Source organism: Salarias fasciatus, chromosome 16, assembly GCF_902148845.1.
Source record: "Salarias fasciatus chromosome 16, fSalaFa1.1, whole genome shotgun sequence".
In the NCBI taxonomy this organism is placed as follows: domain Eukaryota; kingdom Metazoa; phylum Chordata; class Actinopteri; order Blenniiformes; family Blenniidae; genus Salarias; species Salarias fasciatus.
In genome coordinates this window covers 16,285,795-16,309,385 of record NC_043760.1, presented here as the reverse complement: position 1 = coordinate 16,309,385, position 23,591 = coordinate 16,285,795, and the positions used below count along the sequence as shown (strand labels likewise).

Here is a 23,591-nt window from a genome sequence, read left to right as displayed (position 1 = left end):
CGGTTTCCTCAGAGCCTGATGTGTGCTCCATTTGTTTAATGATGGGGCAGAAAGCACAGAAACCCACTGCAAAGACGTTACTGCCATACAGATAAGCAAACTGAGAGCCTTTTCTTGATGATTATGGGTTGTAATATAATTAAATTAAACGTTCTGGCATTGACATCTGTGCCAGCACGTGCACCACTTTGCAGCTGCATTCACCTCATTCTAAAATTAATCTGAAGTGATTCTGCTGTCGGTGCCTCCGTTTGATGAAGATAACACAATCAAAGTTTAAACATAAAAGCCCTCATAATGTAATTCTGTCTCAGTAAAGCGCCAGTCAATATGTTTATGTGTTTGCACGCAACGATTTTCACAAACTGAATCAGATTGGACATTTGTACCTGGTGACATTCAGCCTGCATGGAGAGGACCAAGATCGAAAAGATCGATTTCACATGAGTGATGTTCTGTAAATGTGCAGCGTCAAAAGAATTTTTCAGTTACATCTCTATAGGTGTCTGTAGATGTGTTGTTCTGCAAGTTACTAAAAATTACTACTTGTCAATCAAACTAGCGATGTTACTAGTTACTGGGGAGCATGAATCTGCTTACCTTAGATTGCCTGTCAGTTCACGGGAGGAAGCACACGGATGCTCGTGTTCCTTGAAAGAAATTATTGATGAGATTTTACCGCGACACATTGTTGTTTTCTGCCATTGCCGTGCTGTGGCAGCAGCTGTACTGCAGACAGCATCGTGCTTTTAGCCCAGTCTATCCCACATCCATCGACAGGGGGTTGCCTTCTAAATCTGCTCGATGGAGTCTTGTGTTCTGGTTCATTTATCGCACATCGCCTTTGTTGCCTTCGAAGAGCTGTTTTAAACTCTGCAATAACACTCCAAGTCTCAAACTGTCCCTCTCTCTCTGTCTGGCACTCGTCTTTCTCCTCTTCAAATCATCATTACCCCTTATATTATTGACAAACGTGCGTACATAAGTCATAATAATGTAATAAGCACATGTAAACAAGGAAAGAAAGGTGGCGATTTTTGGATTTTTGTTGAGATACCTTGAACATCTCACACAATTTTGCTGGACTTTCCACGTATAATGAAAAACCTTCCTAGATATTAGTCTATGTTCATACTAAATGCTGAATTCAGAAATGAAAACAAATGATTCGTTATCGTGGTGATAATAGGGGAGGAAAGAGATAATCAGCTATGTAAAACAGAAGCGGTACGGTGATTTGCATGCTGTTGTGCAGCGCTGGCATCAGTGTAGTCTCAGTGCACCAACAAGGAAGTAATTTCTTGAGATGTTTGATTTTTTTTTTTTTTTTTTGTGTGTGTGGGCAATTTAGCTTCTGCTAATAGGAAAGCGTGATGTATTTTTACTTTGCAGTCTAGTAAAGCATTGATCTCCAGAGATGATCTGCACTGTAATTCATTAGGACCAATGATTTGTCACAGCTGCCTGCCTTTAATCATGTTTAAGCATGTTCAAGAGATGTTTTTTCTTTCTTTCTTTCTTTCCCCTCTGTTATTAAATTCCTTTATTGCTTTTAGAGAGTAAACTTTTCCCCACATGACCCACGCTTAAGTAAGTAATAGCTGCTCGACTTAGTGAAAACAATCAGCCCCGGCCGGATCCCTAATAGATGTTGTTCAAGGTCAAAGTCCTTATTTGTCACGCGCAGCAGCGTCGTCTCGGCCGTAGTTCCTCATTCTTACAATCCTGTCAGCGGCGCAGATAGCGCGGCACGCCGTATTTCACCCGCTTCATTTATGATTATGGGGAAGACCTGGGGACAAGAAGTAAATTAATGATGCATTGTGACTGTGAATCTGCCAGACACATGGTGAGAGACAGTGAGTTGTCCGCAGGTACACAACTGGAATTGCTCGCCGCTTCCTTCCATTAACGGTGATATTCAATGAAAAGCCGTCGCGTCAGCCAGGAAATGAGACTCGAAAGCAGTCTGTCCTATATTCTCATTCGTTTTTCCTGCCAGCTGGGGTTCTTTTCAAGAGAAATATTTACCAGCAAACACATAAAAATCTCCATCAGTCCTCAATCAGCCACATTCTGACGACAGTATGCAAATTTGTGGTAATGCAGCTTTGAGATGGGTCGTTATTGTAGGCTCAGTTCTGTATCATCAGAGTTAAAATATGTTTTCTTTGTACTTTCTTATTAAAATATGTCTACTATAGTCTGCATCCAAGCTAATTATACAAACCCCGGTTGGATCTGGATGTGTACAATTTGCATTGTATCTTATTATCGTTTTGTTAAAATCATTTGAAAAATGGATAAGTGAAGTTATATGTAAATTTAATGAATGTTGACTTAAATAATGAAACTAGCTGTAGTGCTGAACCATAAGTGCAACAGGCATGACTGCTACGGGCCTGAGACTCGATACACGCTGTGTGATCTTTGATTTAATCGGTAGTTTCACTCCTGTTGTGTCGTGTTCTTATTCCTCACCTCCAGCTGCTGCGATTTTCATTCCTGCTTTGCAAAATGCTCTCATAATAGCATAATAGTTATTTTATTTGATCAATATTGTTTGAATCATCTCACAGCAGCAAAGAGTGAGATAAATACCACAAAAGAAAAAAAAAAAAAAATAAGATCATCAACACTAGTTTTTGGCTCTTTTTGTAGCTTGTATCCTTTAGTGATAAACATATTTCAGCGCAAGAGGCTGTGTGAAGTGCGGATACCTCACACTCCAGTCCCTTCCCCAAACCAAACACACTATATTAGTTCTTTTTTTTGCCACAGCAGTGAATGACATATGGCACTCACGGCAGTTGAAGTGATTAACAAAAATCATTAAATGTTATATTTAGCCTTTTGGCAAATCCACGTCAGTACTCTCTTGCTCTCGCAGGCCTCTCCATCGACTACGCCGCCAGCAAGCTGTACTGGATCAGCTCAGCCAACGGCACCATCAACAGGTGCAATCTGGACGGCAGCGGGCTGGAAGTGCTGGAGAGCGTGAAGCGGGAGTTAGCCAAAGGCACCGCGCTGGCCGTGATGGGTGAGTGGAGCTTGTCACGGGCGCATCAGATCGCCTCTGGGGGATTACCCCGCGAGTGTGAAGAGATTACATGTTTAACCAGTTAAGTGGCTCTTGAACACACACACACACACACACACACACACACACACACACACACACACACACACACACACACACACACACACACACACACACCACCCTCTTACATGCGGTCCACGCAGCGGTTTGCGGCTCGCCCTGTGTGTGGAGTAGCGGGAGCATTAGATAATTGAAACACAACACGGCAACGACTGGTGATCGATTGGCTCACCTCTTTCATAATGAAACGGGTGGAGGGTGTTAATTACATGTTGATTCTTGGTATCGGTGCTGAATCTAATGTGTCACGCCATCCATCAACTCATGTTCGTTTGGAAATCACCTGAAAGTCACATCTATTGAGCTCAGGTTGAATGGCTCCACAAACGCCGCTTCGCTTCAGCTCTTCCTCTTTTTTTTCCTCCAGATGCTGCTGTACCAACTGCCAATTACAAGTAATTTACTTTGCTTGATTTTGTGAGCGAAAATAGTTTCTTTGTCTTCTTGACCTTGGAGAACTCAAAGCAGTAAAGCTCGAAGAAAACTACAGTCACGGACAGCTATGATGATTACGATTGAACTATGATGATTACATTCGAAAGTGGCGCCTTCTGGACTGAACATGTCCATGGCGCTCATACAACAATGCAATAACTTTGTGGTGCCTGCAAACTGACCTTTTCTGATAAGCTGTTGGATTTTTATTGATGTCAAAAACAATGCAAATGACACTATCACACTGTTACAAAGTGGTGTTAAAGGGTCCAAAAAAAATGTGTGACTGTGTTGTAATTGACAAAGTAAAAATAGAAAAATTGCCGTCATCAGATCGAGTGACAGAAGCTGGAATTCATGACTAAGTATTGTCTCTTTGTAACAAATGAACTGTTTCTGTGACAGCTCATCTGTCTTCTCAAACAAACTTTCAGCTTCTGATAATGTTTTGCAGGAAAAGAAGTTCTCATCCATCCCTTTATGTGTCTTCAAAACACTGCATCACTTAAGAAATGACAGTGGTTTAAATCTGTATTGATATATGCACACACCTATTTTAGTTAAAAACTTCTCCGAGACTCACAGATGCTTGAAAGCACAATCATTTAAACAATGCAAGCACCAGACAGGTAAATGACGCCTGCAGAGGCTGTTTGAAGCAGGCTGTGGCCTAATAATGCTCCGATGACTGGATTTGTCCGCAGACACCAAAGGTTTTGACGTGAGGGTAAAATGTTGCTGGATGCTTGTTGGAAATCCATCAGCTGTGTGGCGCCGTTAGTTTGGAAGTTAAAAACCAAGATCAACCTCGGCAGGAACAGAGATATTGAATTGCTGATATGTTCACAAAGCATCCAGTCTACAGTAGATGTAGATACGTACGATATGTACTAAAGTAAGACACTTGTCCACTTTCAAAAGGTTTGGTCAAACTAGAATTTAGAACAAAAAAAAGGTTTTTTTTTTTTTTTATTTATGTTTTTGTTTTGGTGTGTGCAATTATATTTGATTTTTTTTCTTTGTCTTTTGTTTTTTTTGTTTTTTTTTTTGTTTTTTTTTGTTTTTTTAGCAAGCCTGTATTTAAATTTAAATTGTTTCACTTCCATGCTGCTGCAATCTTGACAATTGGGAAGCCTCCCAGTGTGCGGTGCGGATGCATTTCGCTTGCCAAACCTGGTAATGAGAGGAGAGCAAACACAGTGAGCAGAGAGATGGTGGCTGTGTGGCAGCGTAGGACCCCCCCCCCCCCCCCCACCAAAAAAAAAAAAAAAAAAAAAAAAAAAAAGGTGGGGGGGTGTTTGAAAAATAAAATAATTGACAGGCTGATGCCTTGTGATCTTGTAGCGTGCTATTAATCATGACAGGCTTTGGTTTCCTGTGTAGTGGGTATCAGCCAGCATGCACAGGGAGCATTAATTACAGTGTTACAGAATAACACAGCAGTCGCACATTGGATTCCCACAGTCTTGTTAGCTGCTAGCATTCTGCAAATCCAAGCTACTTCATGTGATTTTTTTTTTTATAAGCACTTTGCCCAGTGAAGGCTTTGACTATGGAGGAACGGCCGTCTGAGACTTCATTATTGCACTTCACAAATGGGAGATAAAATGCAAGCTGACACAGACTAATGGCTCGGTTCCTACAGAGGAGCAGGTACAGCAAAACAGCAAAACCATGTCTGCAGGTCTCCATCAATCACAATTAACGACGTTTTGTTATGTTGAAGAGATCCAATGGTACATTGAACAGCGCCGTATTACTTTATCAATAAAAGAAAGAGAAGCTTTCATTGATTTTTGCATTAGTGACATTAGTTAAATTACTGCTTTGAGGAGATGTAGTATTCAGATGTGGAATATTCTTTTCCATACACTTAAATCAGTGCTCATATACATAACAGCTATAAAAAATATGTTTCAGTTAATTGGTTTAAGTTAAACAAGACTTCATAAAATGTTGGTAACCATTTTCTGAGTATTACACATAAAGATGAACTCTTCTGTGTTTTGACCGTGGTGAATATATTAGCCTACATGTAGCATCACAGTTTGTCCAAACTAACCTATCTATAGATTTTTAGGAAATGTGAGACATTTTGAGATTGTGAACCTTTCTGATTATTTAGGTCAGGGGAGCTTGTGGATCTTTAGTGCATGACTCTCTTAATTTCACACATAATGTCGCATTTTAAATAGTTTCATCATTGGATGAATGGTTTCATCTGCTGTTCGCAGGACGCTGGGCTTTAAAATTACTTTTCACCTCTGATGTGTGTCGAATGTTAAATGGGAAAAGTTGCTAAAATAGGTCACCATGAAGTGTTACAATTAACATATTTCATGTATATATAAAATTTGCATATCTTAGAAAGTTGTGAGATTTGTTGTTCAGTATGACTTTGAGGTTGATGGTTGAACATAATATTTTAATTGATTTTGAGACAAAGAATAAGCATTCATTCAGAATGTTTTTCTTCTTTTTTTTTTTTTTGCTGTCAGCAAGCATATAGACTTTGCTGCATCCTATTATGGAAAAATGTCTCTTCTATGGGTTTTATTTTGCTTGTACGGAATAATGAAGTGCAATTTGCAGCCCATTTTCTCTGTTTACAATGCCTTATTCAGCCGTTCTTTTTGTCTTTGTTTTTTCTTTTTTCTTTTCTTTTTCCGATTAGACGGTAAAATGGAAATAAATAAACAAATATGCACTCCAACCAGTATTCACAATGCAATGCAAATTTCAGTACATGTGCAGTCTGCTACGTCAGGGGCAATAAATTACCGGTATCATCAGATAAGCATTAAAAGTAATTAAGAGCTTTTGTATCCTCTGTGGTGACATAACCAATCAGCATTAATGAGCATGAATCCAACAATGGTCCTGGTCTCTCTTTGCAGGTCCGTGAAGGCTTGATTGATCAGTTAGTCATGTTTGAAGTGGTTAAAGCAGCTCCAAAGGACCATTGTGTGTAAACAAGGAGAGCTTGTTCAAACATGATGGATCTGTACCTTCCTCAGTGGAGGAGGAGGAGGAGGAGGAGGAGGGAAGCTATCCTTTCAACCAGAAACACATTCCTCAGCAAGGATTCCTGAATATGCAGCGTTAACCTGCATATTCACCACTCAGACAGGAATCAAACATTTCATATTGATGCAGCGTTCTTGTTTCATTTCGGTCTCTCGCTTTTTTTTTTTTTTTTTTTTACCCGCGCGTTGCTGATTGCGCCGGCAGGTTGCGAAACGGTATAATGAAAGCACCGTCAGTGACACAAGGTCGACCCACTCGAGTCCTAAGGCTCTGTAATAATTGGATTAGCCTGAGGGAAAATCGAGGGCTTCTATTTGCAAGGTATGAGCGATCCATCAGCCTTGACTTGACAAGGATCAAAACCGGCGGTGGAAGTGGAAATTGAATATGATGTGCCACAAGTGAGTAATCGCACCAAGACTTTGGTCTTTGCCACATCGAATTAACGCCGGTTGCAAAGCTAATCTCGTGTCGTCTGCCCTCCGTGATGTAACGTTAGGTAAACAGCATGTTGACTGTCATTCCCAATTACGGGAATCGATCAGATTTTTAAAAATGGGTTCAAGCTTTCTTTGTCCTTAAAGCCATATTTGAAAATTGGAATTATTTCTGCGTCTTCTGTCCTTTAAAAAAAAAACAAAAAAATTCTGAAAGGTCAACGCAAAATAGTGTCTCACCTTGTCGAGACTTTCGGTGTCGAATCAAACATGTATATATTCTACTTATTTTCTTGGGAATTACATTATGCTGGCGAATTTCTCTGCACCTCATTGCTTCGACTGTACGATGATGACTCCCTCATTTAGGCTAGATATTCAACATCATTCAAGAAGGTATTACGCTGCGCCAGGTTGTGAGTGCTGCATGAAATGGTTGAATTAGCAGAAAACATAAAAGGACATTTGCTTGTAAATGGCGCTGCATTAAAAGAGGCAGTCGTTTAATGAGTGGTCGCTGCCGATGCTGTTATCAGTGTATTTTTTTCTCTCTGCCACTGTCGGAAAAAGATATTTGTTCCAGAGTCCACCACTGCTCTGAAGAAGAATTCATCATGTACAATCATTTTCCTTCACACCACTTCCTGTTTTTTTTTTAATAGCATCTTCTCACTCCTCTCTGATTTGAAATGTTTTTTTTTTTTTACAGCGCTTTGATTCACACCTTTTAAATGAGGCCTATAAATAAGTGATTTGACAAAATTAGATCTGATTTAACTTCCAAAACATTGTTTGATTTTTGTAAGGGAAAATAATCCTTTTCCTACAATCCAAGTAGCTCTTTATAAATATTCATTTGTCCTCCTATCATGCTTTTTTTGAAATGTTTTTCAGCATAACAGTGTTTTTGCTCCTTCAAAAAAAAAAAAAAGTCTCACGTACAATGTTTATTTGGTGAAGAAAGGCCGCCTGACTCTACTCTTCTCTGCTCTTCAGTAAGATTTGAAGATTGAGCTTTCCTGTCACGTCTGGAGAGTGTGTGTGTGTGTGTCAAAGTGCTTTGGACTGTGCATCAGTGATTTCTGCTGAGAACAAGGGTAGCGGTGGGAGGACGGTGCGGCGGCGGTGGGGCTTGGCGTGCCGGGGGTCAGGGGCCCATTGTGCATGTGTCTCTTTGCAAAGACACATTCATCGCTTATGCTCGCGGAGGGCAACGCCGCAAAAAGCCCCGAGGCCGATTGTTGGCTACCACACAGAGCCAGACAGGTCAGCCTGGCTGTCAGAGCATTACAGGTAAAAAAAAAAACAAAAAAAACATCATGGCACATAAACAACGGCCCCTGCTCTCCTCCCCGTACCAGACGCTGAAAAGCGCCGCAGTCGGGCTCATTTCACTTCATATTGGAGGATCCTGTTTGCGTTAAAGTCCACAGAGGAACTTTTTTAGTCGAATGCATTCCGTCAAGTTAAGTTATGACTCAAGGCTGCAGGATGCACTCGCCATGGGCAGCCAGTGGGCGGATATTGAACCGGGTATCTCATCCTTTAATCTCGAATCGGCTCCGAAAATGCCTCAATTATTAAAGGGCTGTATGGCATGAGCCTCCCAGCCTTGAGGGGAATTTGATTGCGCCCTCAAGCACTGCATTTGCACTCGGAATTGGTGACGAAGGTTGAAATCTGATTGTGCTGTGTCTGGACTTTTTTTTTTTTTAATCTCGCTGGCATCCCGAACTTTTTCCACACGTCTCAGTGAAAAAAAGGACAAAAGCAGGCCAGAGAATCCTGAACGTGCTTCAATCCGCATTTGCAATTGAGCTTTTTTTTTTTTTTTTTTTTTCCTGTATTTGTTTACAGGTGGCAAACTGTGGTGGGCGGACGACGAGTTAGGACAGCTGGGGACGGTCACCAAGAGGGACGGACGCAACCTGGTGATCCTGAGGAACAAGACGAGCGGCGTCGTCCACATGAAGGTGTACGACAGGGAGGGTCAGAAAGGTAAGCGGACTCCCCCGCAACCAAAAACACAGAGGGACGCGCTGCCGGCATGCAATACTTCACTGTTTGCCTTTTTCCGCCGCGTGTTTGACATTCAGGGAGGAATCCGTGCCAGGTAAACAACGGCGGATGCTCGCAGCTCTGTTTCCCCACTTCAGAGAACACACGCAGCTGCTCCTGCACCGTCGGCTACAACCTGCGCAGCGATCGCATGTCTTGTGAAGGTACGCCTCCCCGGTTTCCCTTGAGCCGCTCATTACGCTGAAAAGTGGAGTTGCGGGCCTGCGTTTGTGAATGCGTCATTTCCCGTGCTTCAGGGTATGTATTTATTTGCTAATAGATGCTTCTGTCGCTCTGTAGGTGTGGATTCGTTCCTGATGTACTGCGTCCACGAGGGAATCCGAGGAATTGCTCTGGATCCCAACGATAACAGCGAAGCCCTCATGCCCATCACAGGAACCCTGTTTGCTGTATCAGTCGACTTTCATGCAGGTATGGCTCAAGAAATGGATTTTCACTGATTCACTGAGGATAAAATCTCTAAAAATGAATTCATTCCTTCATCTCGGATGTGAATGAAGGGTCCGCTGTGGTGCAGTGGTTGGCACTCCTGCATCATAGCATGGATGTTTCCGGGTTGAGCTTGTTGGTAGTCAATTTGCATTCTTTCCCTCTGCTTTCATGGGATTTATCTCATATTCCAAAGAAAATCCTTTTTGGTTCATTAGTGTTTCCAAATTGCCTATGATTCCTTGTGTTGTCGGTAATCTGTACGCATAATTAATTTACATTTATTACTCAGAATATTCCTGGAAGTTTCTCCATTGAGAAAGCTTTTTGCACAATTCATCACATTTCAAAGACTTTTTTTTATATATAAATTGTGTCTATTAGGAGCAATTTGAAGTTTTTAATCAGAATTTTCAACAACCGTGTTGGATTGTAAAATATGCACACCTTTTCAAACTTCAAAGTACACGATGAAAGAATGACAAGCATAGCTGCCGCTAAACGGGACTAAAAGTACCCCGTGTGACGGTGTCTCGGGGTAATTACAGCTGACTGGTGGTTTTCATTGCGATAAACACCGTGATTTGTTCTTGTTATGTTAGGTAATGGAACAAAGCACAACTGATTCCATGAGAAACACAAAATCATTGAATTAGTGCAAACTAGCAATTGCGTGACAATCACGGCTCTTGCTCGGAAGAAGCAGTAACTGAAACCACAACAATAGCAATAACTTGGCCTTGGTTATTTGTGTACAAAGTTTTCTCATCCTTCCATTGAATGATTGCAGTTCAACATTCACCAAAACACTAGAAACAATGGAAGCACGCAAACAAAAGCAGCTCTGGAATGAACTTTTCAATGCAAAGTATTGCTGAAGAAAGGTTTTTACTCATGAGTTTGAAACAACAAAGCCGGGGAAAGGTAAATATCCTTGATTTTACAAATACAACACAATCCTGTTCCCTGCCTTTCTTCTTTCATCACAAACCCTTCGTCCTCCATGTGAACACGCTGTCAGACGGAGAGCTCTTGGTTATACGGGGCGTCATATATTTTTTGAATAATGTTCCAGAGCGGTGTGGAGTGCGGCGCAGATGAAAGAGTAATAAGTTCGCATTACAGGCGAACCTCAGCATGAATAACTATTTCTTCGCAAACCTCAGGAGCAAACCTAATGCAAAGCAATTCCCAAGATGTTGTATCAGATGAAGGTGTTGTAATGTTGCAAACCGCGAATGCAATAGCTCGTGTCGTCATTTGTTACATCTGTGCTTCCTTTCGTATAATATAACGGATAAAAATGATCAATTTATTACACTGACAAATGCTATGAATACATCCTAGGCTGGTGGAGTCCAATATACTGAAAGTATTAGGTTACTGGTGAGGCATGATAACATGATGGGGCCGGCATAAGAAGGAGAGGGAATAAAAAAAAAAAAAAACCTGGTTGACGGTGATTGCATATCATCATGTGAAAAATCTACATGCATATGTTTACTTCCTGAAGCTATGCAGGGAGGGGGGAAGTGCACATGTTTCAGTAACTCTACATGAATATGAATAAGCGCACTGAAGGGGAGAAAAGTTTATTCCTCACAAAAACATCGGAAGTGATTTTATTTTTTGCAGAGGGTCACATTAAAGGTCGTTGTAGCTACTGAGGGAAGGAAACAAAGCCACCAGACTGTCTGCAGCTGAAACAGTTTTTACTTCACTGACAGTAGGTTGCTGTTTTCAGAGCATCATGATCTTTTCAGTGTAACTAATATTTGCCCATTGGATATTTCAGTGACTGGAGTATTGGTATACTCATAAAGGAGGGTTGGTAACATGGAAAATGAAATGCAAGAATTAAAAATGAAAGCATGGATACTGAGGCTTTCAGTGTGGTTTGCCAGGACATTACTTTCACATGAACTCAATCTGGTACATATGTATCCGGTACTCATGGGATGACCCCATAATGACCTGCTGATCCCTCGACTCCCTCTGGCACGGGGCAAACAGGTGCAACAGGTCACGGTTGTGAATCTCTGAGTGAAATATATCAACATATATCAGATGGATACATACAAAAAAAAAAAGGCTTTAAATATTTATGGGTCTCATGGAAATGTCAAGCCGTAAGCATGACACAATGTCAGATGTGAATAATTAATGTTTGGCAACGGCAGAACGTCGCTGTACTTTGTATAAACCAACCCCGAGGGAGACGCGTCACATAGGTTTTGTTTTTTTGTGGACAACAAGGATCCATATAGGCGTTTTCAGAGGAAAGGAAAACAGTGGCATGCTGGGTCAGCAGTTACGCCGACAGTCACGGCCATGAGTCAGTCTCACACCCGACCTCCGGACTGCCAGGAGAGCCTGACTGAATTCAAGAGACATGAAAGGTCGATGCTAATCTTGAAGTGTGACTGGCTTTTTTTTTTTTTTTTTTTTTTTTGGAAGGTGGGAAATAAGGTGAATCTAAAATTAGAAACACACACACACACACTGTTTCTATGGGTAGGTGAGCATGCAGATGTGTGACTAAGCCCACCCAAGAGGAGCGGCTGATAGCGCTCACATGTCATTTACATGTCGTTATAGAAACCGGGTTGTTAGAGCAGAACAGATGAAAGTATTGTATTAAAGCAGCTGCGTTCTGTCACATGTCATCTCGGTGTTAAGAGAGTGTGAATACGGCGGGGACGAGGACGCGCAATCAAACATATAATGCCATCTAACCTCCTAACAGCCTGCACAGAGACAAACTGACAGGCAGGCAGGAGAAAAAAAAAAAAAAAAAAGGTGCACTTGAATAGTGGTTCATAAAAAAAGATTAAATGCTTTTTTTATATGCTTATTTAATTGAGCTGTAAAAGTATAAAATGTCCATAACAATTTTACCAACACCGTGTTTTGCATGAAACAATATACTGCCCTGTAAAACTTGGCCAACAATTGAAGATCCTGATGAGACGTCGTGTGTCAACAAGGCGCCTTGCCTGAACTGTGGGCGAGCCCGCCGCCGTGCTTTATGGTGCCACGCAGCATCTGGCGCAATGGACCGTGCCGCAGTAAAAAGGCAGCTTCACGAGCCGCTTTGTTTGAGGGCGTAAATACTTTTGTGGCAGCTGCATTCATCACTCCGTTTTGCCTCGTCATTAACCGGGCGGCGCGCTTCGCAGGGAACGACACCGTGTACTGGACGGACATGGGGCTGAACAGAATATCCCGCGCCAAGCGCGACCAGACCTGGAGGGAGGACATCATCACGACCGGCATCAGCCGGGTGGAGGGCATCGCCGTGGACTGGATCGCCGGTTAGTGTTGCGACTCCCAATGCCTGGGAGTTATTACCGGGCTGTGAAGGTGGTATTGATTGTTGGAAAATTTCACTTTAGCTTGCTGAACCTTTCGGTAATGGTTTGGAGTGGAGGCTTTCTGTTTCCATCTCGATTGCCAACAAAAACGAAAAATTCAGACAATGTGTGATACACACTGTAAATTGTTTCCAATGTACTGTATGTTGAAGCTCATGGTATATGCTTTATTTTTCATGTGTTGTCCACTTCGGGATCGATGAACCTCTGCTGTATTTCCCCCTTCGTTTTTGTCCTTTTGTGCACAGGCAACCTTTACTGGACAGATCACGGTTTGAATCTCATCGAAATCTCCCGTCTGAATGGCGCTTTTCGCTCCGTCGTCATATCTGAAGGTCTTGATCAGCCTCGGGCCATTGCTGTACATCCACAAAAAGGGTAGGAAATGTTTTGGTTTATATTTGATCGGTAACATCCTCTAGTTTCAAATCATTGTCTATACCTGAAATGTAGCTGAACTCCCACATCAATGTAATTGGCTTTATAATATATTAGCATAGTATTAGCTATAGGACAAAATACTGAATACAAAGGCATCTTTCGTGACAAATTTAACCTTTAATGGGCGACTGCAGTCAAACCAGTGCCACTCCTGTCAATTAGAATCGGAATCGTAAAGGGCTCGCAGGCTTGGACTCGCTCAGACTGGACAGCTGAGAACTCAGATCCATTCCTCTGGTCTGATGCATGTTGACTTCAGTGGAGGCACGCAGATGGCGGGCTCAGATTTCTTCATCAACAGTAGAAATTCTTGGACCGAACCGGCCAGCAGTCTGGTCTGGTGGTGGTGTGAAACGCGGGGCTTGTTTTTTTTTTCATTGCACATTTTTGGGGCCAACACCTCCAATCAATCATCATTTAATTAGTACAGCCTCTCTGAGAAATGTTTTCCACCATCAGAATTAATTGATAGCGACTATTTCCACTGGCTACTTCTAACATACTGTATGTTTCAAATAGTTTTGTAATTGCAATAAAATATTAGACTTTTTTTTTATTTTTATGAAGCAAGCTATGGTGAGCTGTTGTCAGTTAAATAAACTTTCTAAGAAGTTGAGCGCTGTGTTTCCAACCAGATCAGAAAATGGGTTTTGTGTACTAGGTGAAGGTTACAGTGATTTTAAATGTTTTTAAATGCAAATATACTACAAATCTTTGACTTTTTTCACACAGTGAAAAGTCAACTGATAAGATTATTGTTGGAAAAAAGAACTCTCTTTGATGACTGGAAACCTTTGGGATTGCTTCATGCCTGTCTTTTTCATTCCTCTGTCATAAAATGTCTCTTGGTTTAAGAGATAAAACAGTCCCTCCGGGAAGTTGCAATGTAGCAACAGTTGATTTAAATTCAACCAATCTCCATGAATTCTGTGCAGCTTTGCAGTTTTGTCAAGCTGTGGTGATTGGACAAAATTGCAAGGTCGTGCAAGAACTTAAATGAAATATTGCAATTACAACATTGCAATTTCCTGGAGGGACTGTTTTTATTAGAAGCATTGCGATGTGTACTCACTTTTTTTGTTGACTAAAACATACACTTTATTATACACTGTGTTTTGCTGGAATGTGGACAGACCATGTTAGTTGCAGCTGTTTGAAACAGTCATATCAACGTGAAAACCAGGCTCCTAAATTTCTGTTTCCTGATTGACAGGTACCTCTTTTGGACCGAGTGGGGTCAGAACCCCTGCATCGGCCGCTCCCGTCTGGATGGTTCAGACCAGGTTACCCTGGTGAACTCGGGCATCACGTGGCCCAACGGCATTTCCATCGACTACGAGGTGCGTTTGCAATGCTGATGCACTAACAGCACCTTCAACCTCATTCACCTCTGTTCCACCCCCGCGTGATAAGCCTCCTCCTTCATCTTCCTCCTTCGAGCCTGAAATATGACTCTGCCCAAGGGTTTGCTTTGTCATATGCATTTTTTTTTTTTAAATTACCTTCCAGGAAAATACATTATATTGGTGTGACGCTCGCACGGATAAGATCGAGAGGATCAACCTTGAGACAGGTGAGAGCCGGGAGATTGTGCTGCCAATGGCCAACGTGGACCTGTTCTCAGTAGCTGTGTTTGGGCCTTACATCTACTGGTCTGACAGGTAATTTATTATTTTCTTCATTGCACATGCATGCATTGGCCTGCAAAGCCTTTATATTAACTTGGCCATTAAACCTTCACTTTAAAGGCTACAGTTCTCAGAGTCACCAGCTATTTTATCAAAAAGCTCAGATAAACTTAAGCACCAGTAAAATAAATACTGAAAAAGTCAAGCACAGGATAAACCCAATTTCCTCTCACGAAAATGGTTATTTTGTGTTCTAATCTTTCTATTTTTTTCCATATCTGTTTTTTCGACTCTTAAAAATGAATAAAAGACAGAAAAGTTATGAACTACTGGAAAGGGGTTACTCTGCTGTTTTGCACATCCTGCATCACGTGGAGCTCCAGTATCTTATTCTCTTCATTTCACAATGAGCATAACAGAAAAAGAAAGCTTTATTATGTTTCTGTATTTTTATCTCTGACAACCTCCAGTGTGTCACGACAGGATGATTGCGGCTTTGGATTCGGCATTGCTGTTGTCAAACAAAAGTGTTATTCTTTGCTGCATATCTCCCCTTCTCCATCTAGACTTGGAGGACTTTTTTTTTTTTTTTTTTTTTTTGTCTGACACTTCAAGCACTTGTTTTCTTCTCAACTCCCGTGGTTTGATTCAGGGCCCACTCCAACGGCTCGATCCGACGCAGCTTAAAGACCGACACGAGTGAGGCGGTGACCATGAGGAGTGGTCTCGGGGTCAATTTGAAAGACGTGACTGTCTTCAATAGAGGCAGAGAAAAAGGTAGCGCCTTCAACCCTGACAGCTGAATAAATTCCGGCTTTTGTTTTCTCTGATGGTTTAAATCTGCTTAAAAATGCGTGACTCCCACATTGCGCGTGCGGTGCGTGCAAACCGGTAATTTGAACGTGTTGTGATCCGAAGGCACCAACCCCTGCGCCAGGAGCAACGGGGGCTGCCAGCAGCTGTGCTTCCACCTGGGCAGCGGCCGCCGGACGTGCTCCTGCGCCCACGGCCGCCTGGCCGAGGACGGCTTCGCCTGCCGGCGCTACGAAGGCTACCTGCTCTACTCCGAGAGGACCATCCTGAAGAGCATCCACCTCTCGGACGAGAACGACCTCAACTCGCCCGTCCAGCCCCTGGAGAACCCCGCCTTCGTCAAGAACATCATCGCGCTCGCCTTCGACTACGGCCAGAAGACGGCCGGATCCAACCGCATCTTTTTCAGCGACGTGCATTTCGGGAATATCCAGGTTATTAACGACGACTGGACGGGAAGATCCGTCATCGCAGAGAGTAAGTGCCTCTGCAACACATGCATGTGTGCACACATCCTGCGACGATTTCTAGGGATTCGCATTTCCTGTGCGTTGTGACACAATGCAGTAGAGGATTAATAACATGTGATACTTGCTCGACGTCTGCGGTTGCCATGCTTCCAATCATCCCTTTCGTGCGTCTGCCTGTCATAGTCAAGATAAGCTTTAATAACGACAACTGCTTAAATATTCTCACAAGACTCATAAGACTCGAGTGCCACCAGCACTTTGTGCACATGACTGCCACTTGAAGCGTGTTTGTACTTTCTTTCATCAAGTCTTAAACATAACTGCATTGACTGTGAGGTGAGTGATAGATATGAACATGCATTCAGCGGAAAAGAGCTCTTGAACCCGACGAGTACAAGCCTATAAGTGAGGTGATATAAGTTGCTTATTGACAGCTTTGACTAATGAAACTCTGGGTGTGTTTGGAATAGAATATTCATGTTGCATTCATATTAATCGTGGCTGAAATGGCTAATATGAAGAAGAATATCTCACTCAAAAGACCATTTAATTTTAGGTCAATGCGGTGCGTTGCTTGTGTTTTTGAGGTTTTCTGCCAGCCGACTGTCAGGGTCTGAGCGACGAGCGATCCCTCAGTATTACTCAGTAAAGCTCAGTCAGTCCCGTCTTGATAAGCATGGCTGGAGTCAGATGAACAGCACAAGTCTCTGTTCTGCACGGCCAGCATCTTCTGCCGTTTCTGTGAAGTTTCCGCCGGGAGCAGAGCTCAGCACCTCTCCACCCCCGACCCCGGCCCCCACGGCCCTCCTCATGCTGGGAGGCTGACGGAGTGTTACCGATTCTCTCTCACTCCTCCTCCACCTCTCTTCCACAGCGCTGCAAAGGGATCCTACTGCTTATTTATTTAACAAGCATGATCAACACCCGTCTTTCAGGATCGGCGTTTGTCCTTCTCACCTCAGCACTTGTGAAATACACAGGAAACATGGTGTGAGGAATTAATTAAAATGCAATGTAAAACTTTTTTTTTTTTTTTTTTTTGTTTTTTTAATCCATAATGCTGCTCCCCTTTTGTTCTCTAATCAAAATTTTGTGTGCAGAATATTTTGGTCCTGATAGAAAGTAAAACACACTTGAAGTCTGTTGTGATGGAAACAAGGCTTTCAGCCTGTATAGAATCGAGAACATCTTCTGTTTTCTTCTAGAAGTTTTTGCCTGAATTCTGTCATTGAGGAAAGGTGAAGGTGTTAATCATCCATATTTCCCTAATTAAACTCTCTGTCCCCCATTAATTACCCCCTCACCCAGCCAACAATTTGCGAGAAACTTCAAGCTGCCAGACGGCGTTTATTGCGAACTATTAATTAGTGGTCGGCTGACTCAGGTAGAGTCTTAAATATTCCGGGGGATGTTTTATGGCTTCTTAGACCCAGACTTACAGCCAAATTGTCTAAAACTAGCCACATGTTCACCGTTTAGATGGATTAGAAAGTGTGTTGTTTGACGCATTAAACGGAAGTGACAGCGATCAGGAAACATGCAGTTCACCAAATATCAAGATCTTCACACATACATCCATCTCTGTGTTGCTGTGTTATGTGTGTGACTTGGCAACCTCACAAATGGGTCTTTTGAATTCTTTGGATGACTGAAAGAGTGATAACGTCATTGAAGAAGCCATATCAACTGCACCAGCTAATGAAATATGAAAATGGTCAGATCTGCTGTCGCCGATCGCTGTCTCTCTCCAGAGGTTCACACCCTGTCAGTCATATCCTTGCCTGTAACATCAGGGCCTTTTCATCTTCTGCGTTAAGGAAATTGGTTCACAAGGAAAACAGATTTTGTTCCTGAGTGACTGTAGCATCAACAAATGGCTGTCTGCCCAGTGTAGCGAGGCATGAAGTTATTTCTCTGTCATTCACCACTGAAACACAATCCAAATTCCAACACAATTGGCGCCTGCCATCTGTTACAAGCAGAGTCAATATTTTTTCTTACCCTAAATCTACACAACAGACAACTTTGAAGTCGAGTCACTCCGAGTGACGGCAGCTGATGGCTGGAATTCTGAAATTACAGGTGCACAGCATGTAATCAGTAAACTTCATGAACCCATGAGGGGGGGAAATGATTTCCCCGTTTTGCATTTAACTCAAAAGGTTTTTGATTGCTTGTATGATACGAGTGTCAAATATGTAAATAAAGCAACAAAAATACAACCAAGAAACATTTCTTGAAAGTGCTGTATAATGTTGTCATTTTCCAATGACAATTTCATGTAGCAAACTTTAATTTTCCAAATATTTCTATCAATACTATTTGACTACTGGTTCTATTATGGATGTATATGTAGTATTATTTTCCAGTTTGTTTCTTTTATGTTTTAGTTTCTTATGTTTGTAGTTTCACCACTCAGTAAACCAAGTAGAGGACTCTCTCTTGCAGTCATGACTTGTGACACAACAAGAGAAAGACAGGTTTCTCACTTCAGGTTCTTGTCAGGAACACCTTCAAACATGAGTGTCCTTCAGGCTTGTCTGTTTTCATTGAGCCGTTCCTTTTTTTTTTTTGTTTTCTCTTTCAGAGTAAAGGTACCTGTTTGGAACGTGAGCAGTGGTCTCAATGCCTTTGTGCTTTTTTTTTCTTTTTAGATGTGGGCTCAGTGGAGGGCCTGGCTTACCACAGAGCCTGGGACACTCTGTACTGGACCAGCTCCACCACCTCCACCATCACCAGGCAGACCGTGAACCAGAAGCGAGCCGGCGCCTTGGCCAGGCAGGCCGTGGTCACTCTTTCAGAGGAAGACCACCCACATGTTCTTGCTCTGGACGAGTGTCAAAAGTGAGTCGTCTCTAAAATAACCCTTGTTTTTCTCTTTCTCTACATCATGTCAGCCTCATAATAATGAAGCCGGGTTCCGCCGTCGCCACAGTGACTCACAGCGTTGTTATGTTTCAGCGTATGTTCAGCCAGTCTCAGATGTTTTTGAGGCGCGGTTGCCTTTTTGGGTTGTTGTGCCGATGATGAAAAGCTTTACTTATCTTTTCATCCACATCATCTAATTCGATGCCAAATTGAATCAGGACAAATGCTGCGGTTTTTTTAACAGAGTGCACAAGAACACAGCATAACAGGCGGATCCATTGAAATAACACTGCTAAAGACATGCTCCCTCCTTACTTTCCCTCTCTCTGAAATATGAAGACGTATGTGCATGTTTTTTTTTGTTACGAGCAGGTTTGACAGCTGTAATGCGCTGCTCTTATATTTCTCCCAAAAGTCTATAAATAAATTACACTTAATACATAGCGTGTTGCCAGAGTTTTTAACTCGATCACGATGCATCTGTTCTAAAATCCATGCACTTCCCCGCCGTTAGTTAGAGGACAGATTTTAAGGCCAGCACCACTCCACCCTCCTCTCCATAAATCTATTCACGGACTGTACTGTTGATATACTGCCAAGATATGCCCAAGATAGAGCCCTCAAATCCATAGATTGTCTGCCGCTCGCTCGAAAAGAAAATGCAGACAAATGAAATAGTCTATCTGCGGACTGGGAAAAAAAAAAAAAAAAAATCCATCAAAGTTCTTTCTGCCTCTGCTTTCAGCCTTTTACCTGAACGTATTAAAACTTGACGCCTGTTCCATCAAGGATCAGCTTGGCTCCTTTTAATAATAATAATAATAATAAAAAAAAAAAAAAAAATGAAATACCCTGAGTTTGTATGAAACATTTTCATGGATTTTTTTAAAGTTACTTTATTTCGTGTTCCTATCATGGGGGATTCTGTTTGTGAAAATCAAACATTGTTTTGGATGGAAAGTTGTTTTTTGGAGAGTTTATTTATTTATTTATTTTTTTTTTTTTTTTCGTACCACGAGACACAGTTATCAATCATATGGTACAAAAATAATTGTTTTTTTCCGCAACAAATGTGATTAATTTCAAGCCATTGAGCATTGGGTGGCAGCGTATCTGTTCTGCATCACGCTCTGAGTCGCGCTCCAGGTTGTGATTTGGAAGCGTTTTATTACACTTCAGGTGTTGCAGCTCTGATGTGTTGTGAACTGTACACTTTCAGGGTTTTGGATCCCCAGTTTAACTGTTTTTATTTATTGTGCCTTTTTAAAGCTGTTGTTCCAATACCATCACATTAGTATTCCTCTTCCATCTGGTCCGGTTTGCATTTGAAATCTGTGTTTTCATGAATATGAAAATCCTACTGTGAGCAGTCTGAAAAGAGTGAGTGTCTTACTCCCCTCTGTTTTACTAACTAAATTAATTTCTTGACCTCAGACTATCCTTGGTTGGCAGTTTGGCACCATATCCATCCCACTCCAGAATCACTGTCTCATAATTAGAATTTAAACTCCAGTGATTAATTAGTAGCCCCTGGTTGTGACTTCTGACCTGAATCTTTATTATCACACTCAAGTGGACTTCCAGTACTTCATTACAGTGTAAAGTGAGAGTCCAGGAACTGATAGTTTTTTTTTTTTGAGAAAACACATTCAGTTTTTGTTTTACTTGTGTTTGCAAAGCTGTGGGTGTGAAATTTGCATCATGCATGTTTTATTGACCGACTCTGGATTCCTCCTAAAATCTATAAACATGTCAATTAGCTGAATGAGTGGGATTGTCTGTGTTACTACAACCAAAGCATTGCTGAAGACTTTATGGCACAAAATGTAATTTTAAAATGATGCATTTTCAGTGAAAATGTTACACTTTTGAGGGTTAGTGTGCTGATCAGCAAAAGAAAAGCAATATAATAGTAAAAGATTTGTTAAAACTATAGAGTCTTGCAGAGTATGTTTACTCAGTTAATGAATGTGATGATTATCTCATCCACTGTACCTATTTTTAATGAGCAAACTGCACAAACCCTGTATGCAGTAGCTCAAATATCCCGTCACACTGTGATGATCTGGGTAAAGCAAAGAAAAACCTCCAGTTCACCTGTCTGTGATATTGAATAGTGAAGGACTTCCTACATGATGCATTAGGGCAGCGATCTTTAGGTTTGGTTCCATCTCTGTAATACAAAGCAGAATAGCACTGAGGTGAAGTAGTTCTTTTTAGAGTGGGAGAGAGTCTGTGATGATACTTTACTGAGTATCAGTAAAGAGCAAAATGCCACACTTTCACCAGACTCACTGGTGCTTCAATGTTTGCTCCGGCTGTGTTTTTCCACTTTTTTTTTTTGTTTTGTTTTGTTTAGCCTCATGTTTTGGACCAACTGGAACGAGCAAAGGCCCAGCATCATGAGATCCACCTTAGCTGGCAAGAACCTGAGGATCGTCATCAGTTCTGACATCCTGACGCCCAACGGTCTGACGATCGACCACAAGGCAGAGAAGCTGTACTTCTCAGACGGGAGCCTCGGCAAGATCGAGAGATGCGACTACGATGGCTCCAACAGATATGTGAGTATAGAAAGGATCATTGGAAAGTAAACGATTGTTTCCGCAAATTACAATATCATCAGTTTTTGCAACCCAAATAATATTTTACTCAGCAAAACTTTTACCAACGAGCTCTGGAAGGCTGGAAATGATGTGCAAAGCTAAGCAAAAGCACCCTGCGGTCTTAGTTCCATGCAACACGGACCACTTTTGTTTCATAATATTATGGTCTCTTAATTCGGTCATTCATATTCTACAAACGCTTCTGCTTTGAGTCGACATTTTCCTCATCTGCCTCTGCCTACACGCGATCGTGCTGTCTGCCGGCCAGACTGAATCAAGCAAAATTAACGCTCGCCACAGTAGGCCCGTCTTTCATATCTGGGAATCTTTTAATACACATCTAAAGACAGCAGGTATCACGTCCATCTGCTGCTGCAGGCTATCAAACTGTATTTTTGCATAACTGACTCACTGAAGAAATTTTGTTCCCAAACAAGATACTCCTTTTTATTAGAAAATAAGCCCTTATTTGGTCCTTGAATATAAATCCAGCTTTTCGTTTTGTTTAATTAGTTTCTTGTTTATTCTGTTGGAGACTGTCACATTAAAAGCAGCTCACACACGCCAATGAAAAATTATTATTGCTCGGTTAATACTTCCCTCTCAGTAATAACCGCCCTAGGACCTTCCAGGCCTGTCAGTCCTCTCACTGTGGCTTCATGTGAAACTCTGTTTAACCCAGAATGGGCTTGGCGGGGGCAGCGTACCACCTGCAGCTCCTCGGTGTAAATTACAGTGTATTCCAGTTGACAGGTTGCTGTGGTCACCAGCATTATATGAGTGAGAGTGTTCACGTTAGCTTTCATGCCCCCGCGGGCAAAATAGTTTGTTCTGAAGAGGTTTACTTTATTGGTCGGGGCTATGCAGCTCATAAAGACGAACTCCTTCGTGTCGCAGCATAAAAATTAAGTAGGCAACAGTTTCTTTACTGGGCTGTCAGGAGTTTTTTTGTTTTTTTTTTTTGGTTTTTTTGATATACTGAACTCTAAATCCAAAAAACCCTTCTCAGTGCCTGGATAAAAAACAGAGAAATATAATCCTTATATAGTTTTTAAAATGTCCCTACAGCGGCATATCTGTGTAAAGCAACAGGAACATGTCTTATCAGTTGTAAAAACCTCTGAATCTGATTTACCTGGACTGCATCGCCCTTTGAGCCGTCTGCATGTCGCAAAACGTGTAGCATGTACCTGGAAGTGTGTCCCACCGTCCAGTCTGTGAGGGGTCAGTGAGAAATATGGATCAATGAATTGAAAATTGGACTTTTGTTCTTATTTTAAAGGCGTACACTTTCACCAGTGCCATACCATGAGCAATCTTCACTGTCGTACCAGATAAAACGAAATTTAAAAACTTGTTTTGGAGCAATAACAGAGGCTTGTCTAAACTATATAACATCCATCGCTTGATTATATGTCCATTGAGCAGAACTCGGTAGGACTTCTTGCTCAGCACTTCACAGTTATGCAGTTTTTTTTTTGTTTGTTTGTTTGTTTGTTTGTTTTTACGGTTACCCCTCGTCTAGCAAGGGTAACTTCCCAAGAAAAAGTCCTCTATATAAGGAGCACGTTCACTGACAGAATGTCAAAGTGGTTGAGACATCTTCACCCTTTATACTACCATCCAGATGCCTCTGACGGGATATCATACATCCTGTATGATATCTAGGAACTCGGTCAGGATGCAGAGAAATCGAGTTTTGATCCCATAAATTGTCATGACTGTCCAATCACATACAAGGTTCACCAGCATGCTGCACGCACGTGAAGTTAGCTTCTTAGCACTGTCAAAAACACACTGAAGATTTTCCGGACCTTAATAATT

The 23,591-nt window shown here is 41.8% G+C and overlaps 1 protein-coding gene across 1 annotated transcript in view; it reads left to right on the top strand.

Annotated features, from left to right (window-relative positions):
- Window positions 1-23,591, top strand: part of lrp1bb (low density lipoprotein receptor-related protein 1Bb) — a 285,401-nt gene that overhangs the window by 187,128 nt on the left and 74,682 nt on the right. The window contains exons 32-43 of the mRNA XM_030112422.1: window positions 2,891-3,040; window positions 8,917-9,057; window positions 9,156-9,281; window positions 9,418-9,549; window positions 12,747-12,881; window positions 13,190-13,319; window positions 14,596-14,722; window positions 14,892-15,043; window positions 15,663-15,787; window positions 15,929-16,300; window positions 18,948-19,137; window positions 21,521-21,725. Of these exons, the coding sequence (XP_029968282.1) occupies window positions 2,891-3,040; window positions 8,917-9,057; window positions 9,156-9,281; window positions 9,418-9,549; window positions 12,747-12,881; window positions 13,190-13,319; window positions 14,596-14,722; window positions 14,892-15,043; window positions 15,663-15,787; window positions 15,929-16,300; window positions 18,948-19,137; window positions 21,521-21,725 (1,985 nt within the window). The remainder of the gene's footprint in view (window positions 1-2,890; window positions 3,041-8,916; window positions 9,058-9,155; window positions 9,282-9,417; window positions 9,550-12,746; window positions 12,882-13,189; window positions 13,320-14,595; window positions 14,723-14,891; window positions 15,044-15,662; window positions 15,788-15,928; window positions 16,301-18,947; window positions 19,138-21,520; window positions 21,726-23,591) is intronic.